The 12,869-nt window shown below is 42.0% G+C and overlaps 2 protein-coding genes across 2 annotated transcripts; both read right to left on the minus strand.

Moving 5' to 3' along the window:
- Window positions 1-1,129: 1,129 nt before the first annotated feature.
- On the minus strand, window positions 1,130-7,771 carry LOC120731722 (calcium-binding and coiled-coil domain-containing protein 1-like). Its single transcript, XM_040028896.1, has 14 exons — window positions 7,318-7,771; window positions 6,645-6,793; window positions 6,449-6,551; window positions 4,990-5,192; window positions 4,690-4,890; window positions 4,439-4,587; window positions 4,286-4,355; window positions 3,879-4,133; window positions 3,655-3,780; window positions 3,282-3,377; window positions 2,919-3,006; window positions 2,659-2,828; window positions 1,852-1,934; window positions 1,130-1,685 (listed from the first exon to the last, which is right to left on the minus strand). The coding sequence occupies exons 2-14, from the start codon at window positions 6,774-6,776 to the stop codon at window positions 1,658-1,660; spliced, it is 1,704 nt and encodes a 567-aa protein (XP_039884830.1). The 5' UTR covers window positions 6,777-6,793; window positions 7,318-7,771; the 3' UTR covers window positions 1,130-1,657.
- A 109-nt stretch (window positions 7,772-7,880) lies between these two features.
- Window positions 7,881-12,760, minus strand: smug1 (single-strand-selective monofunctional uracil-DNA glycosylase 1). The gene is made up of 2 exons (XM_040028902.1): window positions 11,203-12,760; window positions 7,881-9,984 (listed from the first exon to the last, which is right to left on the minus strand). The coding sequence occupies exons 1-2, from the start codon at window positions 11,524-11,526 to the stop codon at window positions 9,439-9,441; spliced, it is 870 nt and encodes a 289-aa protein (XP_039884836.1). The 5' UTR covers window positions 11,527-12,760; the 3' UTR covers window positions 7,881-9,438.
- Between the last annotated feature and the right edge of the window lie 109 nt (window positions 12,761-12,869).

The raw sequence follows: 12,869 nt of genomic DNA on the forward strand, positions 1-12,869 counted from the left end.
CAAGCAGCCACTCATCTTTTAACACTCACATACTTCAATGTGACCCAGGCCAAGAATTCCTTGATAATAAGTGTCTGACATTAATAAATGGACGACTATTTTTCCGCATGCTATCGCACAATATCATGTCCTGTTTCGCTTGAGACATGAAAACATAACAGCCACAATGATTTAAGTATGTTCTAATCTGTTATTGTCAAGATTAATGCAACATTTAAAAAATGCTTGTCATAAACTAGTCTGTGCATTGAAAGCAGCGGTAGGAAATGTTGCATCTGCAGGACTGGTATGTTTTTCCTGCACACACTAAAGTGGCAGTTCAGTCTCTTTAATGACCTGATGACTTCCCACAACTCCTCTTTTAATCTAGTTTGGCTTTCACTTTAATCTCAGCTCAGAATAAACTGAATCGAACTGATTTTTGCAGATTTGGAGTCTGCGTCAAGTCACCCTCTGACCTCTGTTCCTTATGCACGCCATAGATGATCACTCCTATGTTGTCCTTCTGCTTCACTGTTTCAACAGCCAGCAGGTGTTTGTCTCTGTCAGGGTCCCCCTTGAGCTCTGTAACCCCTGTCATGCACGGCTTCATAGTTTCAAGGTTCCCTATAACCATCATTCTCCTTGATATTAGCCACAGTGGTGGATCTGAAATCGGTAGCAATTTATAATAATGTCAAACTACTAAGTTTTATTAAGGTATTAGGAAGTGCTTAAGTCGTCATTTACATGGCATTATAATATACAATTATTATGATTATTATTAGCAGTGATGTGGTAGCAATGAAGGCTGTATATAGCTACACAACTATCATTGCTGTACATGGTGTAACAGTAACACATGGATAAACACCTGTATTTATCAAAGACATACTAAGGAGAAGTAATGATAAATGATGAATTAAGTGCTTACTAATACTTATACTTAATACTGTGACACTATTATAAAGTGCTACCTTGAAATCTATCTGAAGAGATACGGGTCAAATATGACCTGGAACAGCATCGGTGTACAACCATTTCTGAACAATGGTATTACATTTTCAAAGAACATTTTTGCACATTTCTGGGTCACTTTAGGAAAAATCATCAAATGTCACGGTGAAATAATGACGTTTAGGCACAGCACTCACCTGGTATTCATTATTATGTTTTATTAAAGAGCACCATTGAATAACAAACTTTTACCTGAACTGCACCAAACGAGCCAGGAGCAAAGCATTTCGCACTTGACTGTGACCCACACCCACACACTTGACACACTTTGTGCAGTCGCACTCACATGCAGAGCCCGGGGGGGGGGGGGCTAGTGTGGGCAACTGATATCTCACAACAGCTGTGACACAGACACCTAATAATGAAAATAAAAGTTCGAAAATATGAATCTTCATCTAAAAGTTCGGAAAACAAAAATTCAATTTGCACTTAAAATTCATCCTGAGTGTCACTAAGTTTGAATCAGAATTAAAACCACAAACAGCATAAAACAACGGCGAAAATTAGCCCACCTAAGACTTGCAAATTCCTAAAAGACACTCTTGAGGTAAAAGCACAATACCCTTTGTGACGGGGACTTTATATAGGTCTCAAGTGTTCTTATGACCCATATAAAATAATACCGCAGTGGTACACGGGAAACCTGCCATCCATCCCTGTGTTACCACATGGGGGAGTCAGCCAGCTCACTGCAGAGGCAAAGAGAGTTGAAAGTTTTAAGCAAAGGTAAATAATTCCACAGTTCTCCTTCTCGCTTAGCATGACCGTCCTATTATTTTATTCAGTCTTATTTTCAGCTGTGGCGGAGAAAAGAGGGCGTGTGAAGTGTAACTGCTGGAAAGCCAGCCGTGTCACCTGAGCACGGGGTTGATGAGCTCTGGTAGGATCAGTTTCTTTCTTTCAGCAGTGGAGGGTTCATGCTGCTCCCTTTCCTCATCCTGGTTCAACAGACAGAGGCAGAAATGCAGGTGAACTGTGGGTCTGTATCCACCCAGAACACTTGGACACTTGGGTTTCAAAACGGAAATATAGTGTGGTGCTCATTTTACTTTCATCTTATTTTCTGTGGTGTAAAAGAGCTCTGAGAAATTACATCCAAATAGTCTTTAATGAGCAATTAGTACCCAGTAGAGCGCAGTAGATGAAATAAATCGAATCAGCATTCGAAGAGATCATCATTTGCCTTTTTAAAACCGCTAGTTTAGGATTTAGTGAGGGTCAAATAATCTGGTGCAGGAGAACATAGTTCTTCATGACTCTGACTGTATGCAACAACTGAAATGCCTCAAACGTTTGTGCTGTACTCATAATCCGTATCAAATATCATCTACATTATACTGCAAAATGCAGTTATTTGTTGGAAACCACTTCAAATATGAGGAAGTTGTCTATAAGGAATTGAAATAAGCTCATTACACAAGCCAAAAATGATTAAATGGATTAGTTAGGAGACATGTTGTGACGATGGGCGCTCTCAGATGATACATCTGGTGCTTTTGTCTAATGTGACTTTAGACACATTAGACTTTGTCTAAAGTCTAAGACTTTAGTAGTTGGTTTCCAACAGGCAGCATTAAACTCACCTGTGAAACAGAAATTGCAGACTAATTTGGCCAACTAGTCAAATATATCCCTATCTAGGTGTATCAGTCTTGGGTTTACCTGTGTGTCAGAGGCTGGTGTGTCTTCTTCCTCGCTCTGGATCTGTATCTCAGGAGGGATCTCAGCTCTGTCGGGCTGCTTCGGGTCATTGGACAAGGAAACAGGTGCACAGACTGACCTGGAGGAAGCTGAGGAAGCACTCTCATCACTCGCAGGGGTAGAGCCAGGAGCTGAATGAACCAGCAATGAGTCTTTACCTTAGTTTTCATTACAGTTCAATGAAATAGCAGCGTGGCATGCAAAAAGATCTTTTTACTTACATATGCACGTGGGAGCTGTACTGCTTGCTTCAGCTTCTGACACAATCCCTAATCTCTGCTCTAACTGATGGATGTAGTTCACCAAATCCTGCAAGGTTCAAATGACAAAAACACAGATTTGATCGGGAAATGAAGGTGATGAGAATGAATACCTAAACTAATCAGCAGTCGCTCTCTAAAATGTGTAACTGAGCTTGGGGGGAAAAACACATTTTGCTGTGTTCTGTTGAGAAATGCCAGTTTAATTCATGCCTATCCTGTGAAGAGCAGAGCCAAAGCACAGGGCTTAGCGTCCCTATACTGTTTCTTGTGGTAGATTAAAGAATCGTGAGCTGTGCTGTTGATCCGGTGTTGAATCCTTGCCTGGTTTTGAAGCTGTTCCTCCTCCCTTTCTTTCTGGACCTTTCTCAAACTGGCCCTCAGCTCCTGCAGCTCACGCTTCGCCTCACCCAGCAGCACCTACAGGGGGCAGCAACATTTATACTCAGACCGCCTGAACGCCCACCAGTCTGATGGGTCTTCTCGTCTTCCCTGCTGTTCATCACATGTTGTCGTGAGGAAATGTTTGCTCACTGTTCATGGAAGCTTTTCTATTTGTGCCAGTATGTGAGTAATGAAAGAAGTCTGGCACAGCTCTCTGTACTGTAAGTTGAGCATCTCATGATGCAGAATTGCGGCACATAAGCAGTTATATTTAGAGCTGAACGGCGATTGCGATGTGCTTTGAGTTTCTTACTTTATTGTAGTCTTTCTCTCTCCCGAGCTGCACTTCTAGTTTCTCCCTCTCCATCCTCTCCTCCTGGAGCCACTCTTCCTTCTTCTGCACCTCGCAGGCAAGATCTTGCAGCTTCTTTTTGTCAGTCTGCACAAAAACATGAAAACAGTTTAGTTTTTTTGTTGTTTCTTCTGGGTTTTTTTGTTGTTGTTTTTTTTACTTTGATGCATATTCTGCATCCTCACTTCTGCTGCATGTCTGTATGCCTCTCTCTCCAAAGCCCAGTTGGCCCTCTCCTCCCTCAGGAGGAGGTTCTCCTCAGACAGCTGCAGAGTGAGCTGGGCCACTTGGAGTCGGGCTTGGTGCAGGTCAGTGTGGGTGTGACCCTGTCGGGTGCTCAGGTCCCTCAGCTCCCTACGCAGGCCTTCTGCCACGTGGTCGCTGGCCTCGAGACGTTCCTGGAGCAGTCGTGCCTCAGCCAGAGCATCCTCATTTTCCATCTTCGGGGAGTCAAGGAGCATGAAGAGAAACAATGTGGGAGAATATGCCAGAAGAAAAGACAGGAAAACATCTGATTCTCGTCTGTTTTTAGTGAGATGACAGGTTATTGGCTTTTGTGTGTTATAGAGTGACAAGCTTCACAGCAGTTAACCTGCAGAGACTTCCTCTTCTCCTCATCGTGCTTCATTTGACAGGACATTTTCTTCACTCTTTCTTTCAGCCTGTGGTAAAAAATAAATAAATTCACTTTTCAGGCCAAAGTGGCTGGAGAATGACTCAGCTGACATGTGTTGCGAGGGCTTGCCTTTCCAGTTCCCTGTTTTGCTCTTTCTCTCGCTCAGCCAGAATCTCGACATCCTCCTCCAGGTCTTTGATGCACTGCTCTCTTTCAGCTTTTTCAGCCGCAAGTTTACTCAGCTCAGAGGCCAGACTTTCTTGACTGTATTTCGCATCCTTTCAGTTGCATGGAGAGAAAAGAGAATATATCTTTTCATCAATTTTCAATGATCAGCTATCAGTGCGCCACTGGTGATCAGTGTGCACCTCGTGTTTTACCTCGATTGTCTTCAGCATCTCGCGGCTGTGTCTCAGGTTGTCTCTGAGCTCCATGATCTCCTCCTTCATTGCTTCTCTTTCATATTCCCATTCACTTCTTGCTTTTCTGCTGTTTTCTTTCTCATTCTCCGTCTCCTTTTTCGCTACATCCAACGCTTGCTGCAGACCTCCTTGCGTTTTTAAGCACTCCTCCAGCCGACTCTGTGGACAACACAGAAAGAAATGACGAAGCATTTTCAGGCATATTTCTAATTCCTGTGTCAAAGATAATAAAAAGAAATAAACATTTTCTCTTCCAACCTGCAGCAGCTGAGCTCTGGGAATGACTAAGAGCAGCTCTTCTTCTCCATCCTCTGCATCTTCTTCTTCTTTCAGGGTCTCAAGCTCCTCCAGCGGCTTGGGTGCACAGAAAGTGAAGGGACGACTACGGGCACACACCTCTCCTATCTTGTCCACATACACAAATTGGTACTCTACAGTACCGGGGCGGGGCAGGTATGATGCTGTATCAAGAAGACATTTCTTATTATCCTCTAGTGCCTAAAATTAGCTGTCAGTTACTGTCAGTTACAGTTACGATAATGCAAAATAAGGCCCAAATACAAAAAACTAAACTAGTGCAGTACAATCTCATTATAAGCTCCTAATGCTTTGCATAAATTAGTTTTATTTGATCACAGTGAAAACATTAAAAACAACAGCTAATCTTCTATGAAAGTGCACAGCAGCATCTTTTTTTACCGCCCTGGTATCACTTTGCTGTGGTGATGCAGCAGTGCACTCTGAGGTGTGTCTGTTACACGGGCCTAGAGCTCGCTCAGCAGACTGCCTGGAAACCCCAAATCCTTCCAGCAACTGCTGAACAACTGAAATTAAAACTTTCATTCTCTACATAGCTGGCAACAGGGAAAGCAGGTTGTTTTCCCCCAGGGTGTCAGGGACCACTGACGGGCGTAGTTGATTGTAGTTTAAGACATCACAGAGACAGACTGCATATGAGAGGTGGACATAACCACTTTGACGTCCACATTTTGGGTTTTATCTGTCTGTTTATTTATTTGTTTGTCTATAGGTAGACAGAACAAGCAAAGGGTGGGACTGATTTAGAAACTGATATTTCAGACATAACTTTTCAACTACACCCTAAATGATCTTTTTTCCCCAAATGGGGCCACAATTGTCAAAATATTCACCATCCTGTGTTACAATTAAGAATATAAACCTATCTGGATACTGCATACTGAGACGTCTACAAAATAGTTTTTCTTTGGTGAAGCCAAAGTCTCCCCCTGCTGGCTATTAGAAAGAATGCAGGTTTAAAGAGGACCCGTTATGCTTTTCCTCGTTCTCTGTCATACATAAACAGTGGTGGATATTAAAGTTTCAGATTTTTATGTCTGTGGTTGTATAGTAATCACTCTGAGATGAAATGATGTCAAAGTGAAGGGATATCTATCGTATTCATTTTTTGAGGCACACAGTTTTGGAGTTTAGTCGTTGTGCTCATGAGGGGCAGCCAATGAAAAGGAGCTAAAAAGGCTTATTTCAGACAGATGCTGAACTGAGGTGCTGCATCAGAGCCAGGTCTAACATCAATAAAGTTTATTATGAAATATGAATCTATGCTTACAGGAACAAACAAGCACACAGTATTTATCAAATGTGCAACCAGGGAGGACAGGGCAATTTCAGCCAGACAAACAAACAACAACAACAAAACAGACCATTAACCATCAGGAGCGTTTATTACAGTTCTTACCCTGGAAAACTGCACAGAAGTCAACACTGGTTCCCTCTGTGTAGCCTTCAGGAACAGTAGCCCATGTGTATGTGTAATACTGTTTGACTGAAGTCCATCCCATCTATAATAGGATAAACATACTCTATGTCATAAAGCACACAATGTGACTACCACGATGCAACACATGGGATGGTGCTGTAGTTGGTGACCGTACCTCAAAAATTCCTATCCAGTCACTATTGCTCCACTGATGGTCTGAGGTCAGACTGTAGTGGCACTCCACCCTGGTTTGGGGGAAGTACACTTGCCCCACATTTCGAAACACCACCCTGGGCTGTTTGTCCATGACGATAGGAAGCTTTGCTGTTAAAGAAGAAAACATGCGAACAGCTGATGAAAGATGATAGCAGCATCGGTCCAGGAATGCAGCATGGTCATAACAGGAGTGACCTACGGCTCATCAGCTTGTTTACCTACTGAGGAGTTACATTATGCCATATAGCCTACAAAATAAACAGAGACCGAGAGATCTGGTTGTATCTCTTTGTCGTCACATATAAGAATGACCACTCTATTTAAAGACTAATGGAAAGTCTTTCAAATTGGTTTTTATTTATAAAAAGTCAAAGTTAGCTAATAGCTTTATACTAAAACATTTTTTAATATATTTAATTCCAAAAAAACATAAATATCATATAATAATGGTACACATAATAACATAACAAATAAAGCTTTTACAGAAATGTAAAAAACAAACAAATTGTAATCAATCTTCCCTCATGTCTGCAGGCGTGACATTCAGCTAACAACTCAACTCGTTCCCATTGTTAACAAGTCAACAGGTCAATCTTGGCCTAAATGCTGAAACTCAGTGGTGTTAATCTTACCTGAGTCTTCTGAAATGAACTCGATGGCTCTGCTACCTCATGCGGGACAGGAGCTGTGCATCAGTCTGTCGATACTGATGAGCAGGTGCAAGACTTTCACAACATCTCTTGAACCATGTGCAACCAGAGTAAAATTAGTGACACTCGCTGAGTCACGGGAGATGCAGTTCATGAGTACACAGCTTCTCAACTGACACGGTGGAGCTGCGGACTTCAACTCCCATTACAATCACAGGACACGAGATCCTCTGCCTGGTGTTACTGCTGATTGCAGTTCTCAGTAGTGGCACGGGTGGGGGTGAGGAAATCATCAGAGCTTCACATTTATGTTAATAACAACTTCAGCGCACCCACCAGCCAGAAACCAGCGAGAAGCATAAAACCAGCAGTATCACAGCAAAGAAATTCTTTTTTTGTTTTGTTTTTAATATGGAAAATGAGGATATTCTGCACTTATTTGAATCTGATCTGATAATCCCGAACCAGTGATAAACACACATCGTATCCAAGTTTGTTTTTTAAGCAAAGACTGTAAATCTAATATCGTGTACCTTTCCCCCCCCCCCCCTGTGATTGTGTAAGAATCATGTCCCCACTCTGAACACTTGATGGCAGTGTAGCTTCGGCACAAAGCCAAGAGAGTTGCATTTGTTAACACAAAGTACTAACTGAGTAGGTTTCATGTGAGCACTTAATCCACACACTTTCTCATGGTGGAAAAGTCTTTATGTAAAGAAAAACTATATAACGCAGGGAGGCTCTTGTGGGATGTTTTCCTATTGCCGTCAAATAATTTGATTTTAATTTTTAATATTATCCCTGCTGAGTCAGCATACCTGTAGGTATGATTTATTCTTCTAAAAAAAAAAAAAGAAAGCTGCAGTTCATAAATTTGCATTTAGGTTGAAAAAAAAATGCCATCTCGTCTCTTTCATGTATGTAATTCAGGTTCAGCCCTGCCAAAGGTTTCTTCCTGTTAACGAGGAGTTTTCCTTCCCACTGTCACCAAAGTGCTTGCTCATGGGGGGGCGGGGGGCATCTGATTTTTTTCAGAGCTATATTTTACATGTCAGTGTGGTCATACTGATAATAGTGCTTTCAACAATAATTCTTTTTATGATTTATACCTGGGTTTTCCCAGTTTTCCTCTGTGGCCATAAAAGCGGAGAACTTTCATTAACTTAGTATTTCAGTTGATGACAGATTACTTTCACAACTGGCATATGTTTCAACAACCTGCTCCCTGCTAAACATATGCCTTAACTGTCAGTATAACTTCATGTTTGCAGCATCAGATTTGATCAGCCAGTATTTATTTCAACAGTAAAATAAAATTTAAAAAATAGTAAAATAAAAACAAAACTGAAACTGGAAAGTCAGTGTGCGGACCCATAAAATACCAAGCTAAACGAAAATTTAAAATAGAGCTATAAAACATGTCATAAAGAGCATCACAGATTGATTCTGCCCATGTAATTATCACTGTATGAGTATATTTTTTGTGCAACATGACAATAAGCTGTCTGTGCAGCCAGCTAAATTTATTTTGACTTTCACTAAATTCTGGTCTTTTCTATTCCGATCTAATTTTGTGACCCTCGTTGATATTAACACATCAACACTGTCCTTTTATAGGAAATTCATAGGTCACATCTTAATTAGCTGATTAATATAAGGCCACATGAACTTTAATTGTAGGGTTAAGTTGTAGACGTAGCACTTGTCATACACACAAAGAAAAATACAATATTGAATATACACATACACCCTGAGCACCGTACAGTCATTAGTGTAGAAATATTTCTGGCTCCGTATTTTAAAGCCATGCTGCATCCTCTGATCACAGCAGGAGTCTCGTCTTGAAGTAATGCAGACAGACCTTTAGAGAAGAAAAAGCAGTTGCAGAGCAGATGTGTTTACAGCATTTGTGGTAACAGATGTGGAAAAGCAGTAGTGTTACAGGTTCTCCTTGGAGCTACCAGCATGTGTTTGGACACACAGATGGCGCCATGAAGAGGTGAGTGAGTGTGCCCTTCTCAACAGTGCACCAAACCATCTGTGAACTGAAAGATACACAGGAATGCCACACATCCTCATCTGGTGTTGGAGTGAATAGATTAATCATGACTGATTGGCGCAAGTTTTAATTAGAAGGGATAGAACACCAAGTTCCTGCAGTTTGGCTTTAGCTACATCCTCCCAGCCCTTATTAGCCAGCGGGTTCCTGGGCGATGGATGCATGATGCCCTCAACACGCACACTGACACCTGCAGCAGACAGGGCCCGCCGCGCCCGTTGCTCTGCCACCTTTCCTACACCAATCACCATGGAAACGTTCAGTGCCTCCACCACCTGGCACAGTGCAATGTCACACAGGCGCAGCAGGGCCTCCCGTTCAGCTGCGGGCAGCTCGGGGGGTGTTAAATTCTTCCCGCTGTCGCTCATGAAGATTAACGGGCACAGGTTGTGCACAAAGCAGTGCTGGAAGAAGACCTCCGGGTCACCGCACAATTTTCTGAAGAAGCCCCAAAAACGAGCGCCGCTCACTTCGCTCTGAGCGCAGGAGAGCCCCGTGATTCGTCTCTTTGGGTGCTCATTTTGTGGGCGGCCGACCTCCCCCGTGATCTTCAGCCAGTCGACAACTGACTTCACCTCACCAAACGGGACCTGTGCAAAGAGAAGCAGATTATTTAAAGCGGCTCTGAGGTCAGAGGGAGCCTGGGAGTCTTCATGATGCAACAGAGGGGTTTTATCGTCTCTCCATTTTGTGGCTCCTCATTTTCTCTGTCCCCGGTCCTCCTTGCAGCGACCCTGCATGCTTTCTCTACATGACGTCTCAATTCCTTAAATACATATGGAGGAAACAGGATGGAGAGAGATAGGAGCTATAATAGAGGATGAAGAGCTGTATCCTTTACAGATGCCACAGCAGTTTAATATCCTCATCATACAGGAAGATGACTACCAATTGTCAGTTGGTTCAGTTATTTAAGATGATCAGCTCTTCTCATCAAACTTTCTGCCCCCTCACTGTTGTGTGTGCAATAACAAAATGTCAAAGTGGGTTACACTGGGAATTTTAATTAAAAGTAGCGCTAAATAAGGGTTGTGGTAATTACTGTTATAATCATGTAAGACCCTCAAATCCAGCATGAGGCCGTAATAAAACAGTGGACTGACAATGCAGCTGTGCTAAACAACACATTTAATTAACATGCTGTAAAATAACAGCGTGTTAATTAATTGAAGGTATGCGCAAGAGTATCTCTGAATAGGCTGAAGCTTGAAGCTGCAGAAGACCACACTGGGCACCAGTCCTGTCAAGTCTTCAGTTTGCATTGTTGCTTTAATGACTGCAGTGTACCCATCCTCCAGTGTGATGCTCTCATGTCAATATGGACCAAAATCTCGATTGTTTCCAGCATCTTGTTGAATCTGTGACACGAAGAATTAAGGCAGCTCTGAAGCCAAATGGGGTCCGACCTAGTACTAGCAATGCATACCTAATAAAGTGGCTAGCTAGTGTATATTTTGGCGTTAAAACTGTTAATATTGCTACATATTAGTCTTGTTTCATCACTTTGCAAAACAGTTATTCCATACAAAGCAATTTTCAAGTTCCTGTCCTGTGACACTGTTTAATTAAATCTTAAATCATTCATCCTGGTGTGTGCTGCATTTAATAGGCAGTATCCACCATGTTGCAGGTCTCTGCTGCGACACCCCGCTGAAAACATGATAGGAGCGCCCCTGGCAGGCTGTCTCCTTAGTTTGTTTGCGTTAGCTTCCGCATTCACAGCCCTTTAAAACCTTTTACCACTGCTGTGCTCCTGTTACGGTCATGGCGATTTGGAAACTGTACTATGCCTCAAAATGTGTGCTCACCCCTGTCTGAGCCATTCCGAAAGGTCCGGGATTCATCCCCAAAAACAGGATCTTTTGTCCGGCCTGACAGTACTTCTCCACATAGCAGCGGTGGGTGTCCCAGGCGTACTCCAGCGGGTTGTAGATGTACCGGACAGGGTCGCTGAAGCGGAGGCCACGGAGGTGAGCGTTCAGCTCTAGTTCAGCCCGCAGAAACCTGGCAGAGGGGGTCTCATGAGCAGCATTAAAACCCCGCTCCTTTGATTCACAGACGGGCACATTCTCTTCTCCGTCTCCACAAGCGACTTCACCGGCTTCACTCGCAGAAGAGTTTTCATTGAACATTTTTTAAAATTATTATATATGCTCCCATTAAAAAAAAAAAAAAGCAGCAATAACTTTGCGTTTTCAAACCGATAAAGTACTGAACCCAGGTTTTTGTTGTTGTTCGGGGTCTTTAAGCGAGACCATTTTCTTCCTCTGCGTCTTTCAGTCACTTGATTCGAGTCGGCTGCTGCCACCTACAGTAACAATGGTGTTATTACAGCCACCAAAAAAAGACAAGCAGAGTTATGACGGAGAGATTATTATGAGATGAAACTCAAAGAATAAAATCTATAGAAGACTACCACAGCAGCAAACATGGTGGCAGAAGTATAATAATACTTTACAAAGTACTTTGTGGCAACATCCAACTTTTTAAACCGCCCCCCCTAAAAAAAAGAGAGCGTTCAATATATAAAGCTAATTATTGAGAAGGAAGTTAGTTTGAATGCTAGTTCAAAATAAATGCCCAGAAGTGTTTAAAAGATGGCAGAACACACCGTGGACTGATTAACACAAATACATTTAACTGAACAAGTGTATATATTTGTATATACACACACACACACACACACACACACACACGGCAACTTCATTAGGCACAACTGTTTCACTGTGCGTTAATGCAAATATATAATCTGCGAATCAAATGTCAGCAACTCAGTACATTTAGGCATATAGATATGGTCGAGATGACCTGTTGAAGTTCAAAGTGAGCATCAGAATAAGGAAGAAGCGTGACTTTGAGAGTGGCATGGTTTTTGGTGCCAGACAGGCTGGTCTGCGGATTCCAGAAACTGCTATTATACAGGGATTTTACCACACCACCATCAGAAGCATTTACAGAAGACCATCTCTAAATGCACAACACGCCCTGCAGATGGGATACAACTCCTGTTAGCTAACAACAGGAAACACAGGGAACAGTTCACACGGGCTCACTAAAACCCGACAACAGAAGACTGAAAACATTGCCTGGACTGATGATTCTCAGCTGCCACTACAACATTCAGGTGGTAGGAACAGAGGTCAATAACATGCTCTACCTTTTGAACACCAGTTACAATGTGAGCATGAACAAATCACAATAACCTCTTTTTTGTGATTGTCCTGATACTCTTCACTATGGGTTACAACCTTTGTCATAATAAGCTCACATAAACACCAGAGGAAATCATCTCTATATCAAAAGGACAATAAATACAAATGTATTAAGTTGAAGTTACATTAAAATAAACAAAACATGAAGCCACCTAGATGTTAAATCAAATACAAGTGACATATCATTGAAGTGTTTTTTTTAACTTACCTGAGATCAAAAACACACAAATTTAAAAAAAAAAAAAAAAAAAAAAAAAAAAAAA

This window comes from Simochromis diagramma, unplaced genomic scaffold (genome assembly GCF_900408965.1).
Source record: "Simochromis diagramma unplaced genomic scaffold, fSimDia1.1 OVJJ01000483.1, whole genome shotgun sequence".
NCBI classification, from domain to species: Eukaryota; Metazoa; Chordata; class Actinopteri; order Cichliformes; family Cichlidae; genus Simochromis; species Simochromis diagramma.

Bases quoted from the DNA above. Each gene is read 5' to 3' on its own strand.
- LOC120731722 (XM_040028896.1), bottom strand. From the start codon at position 6,776: ATGGACAAACAGCCCAGGGTGGTGTTTCGAAATGTGGGGCAAGTGTAC. The intron at 4,891-4,989 runs GTTGGAAGAGAA...TGTTGTCCACAG, and splicing joins CCAGAGCTCAGCTGCTGCAG to AGTCGGCTGGAGGAGTGCTT. The intron at 1,935-2,658 runs GTAAACCCAAGA...CTGTTGAACCAG, and splicing joins CACCAGCCTCTGACACACAG to GATGAGGAAAGGGAGCAGCA.
- smug1 (XM_040028902.1), bottom strand. From the start codon at position 11,526: ATGTTCAATGAAAACTCTTCTGCGAGTGAAGCCGGTGAAGTCGCTTGT. The intron at 9,985-11,202 runs GTGAGCACACAT...CTCTTTGCACAG, and splicing joins TCGGAATGGCTCAGACAGGG to GTCCCGTTTGGTGAGGTGAA.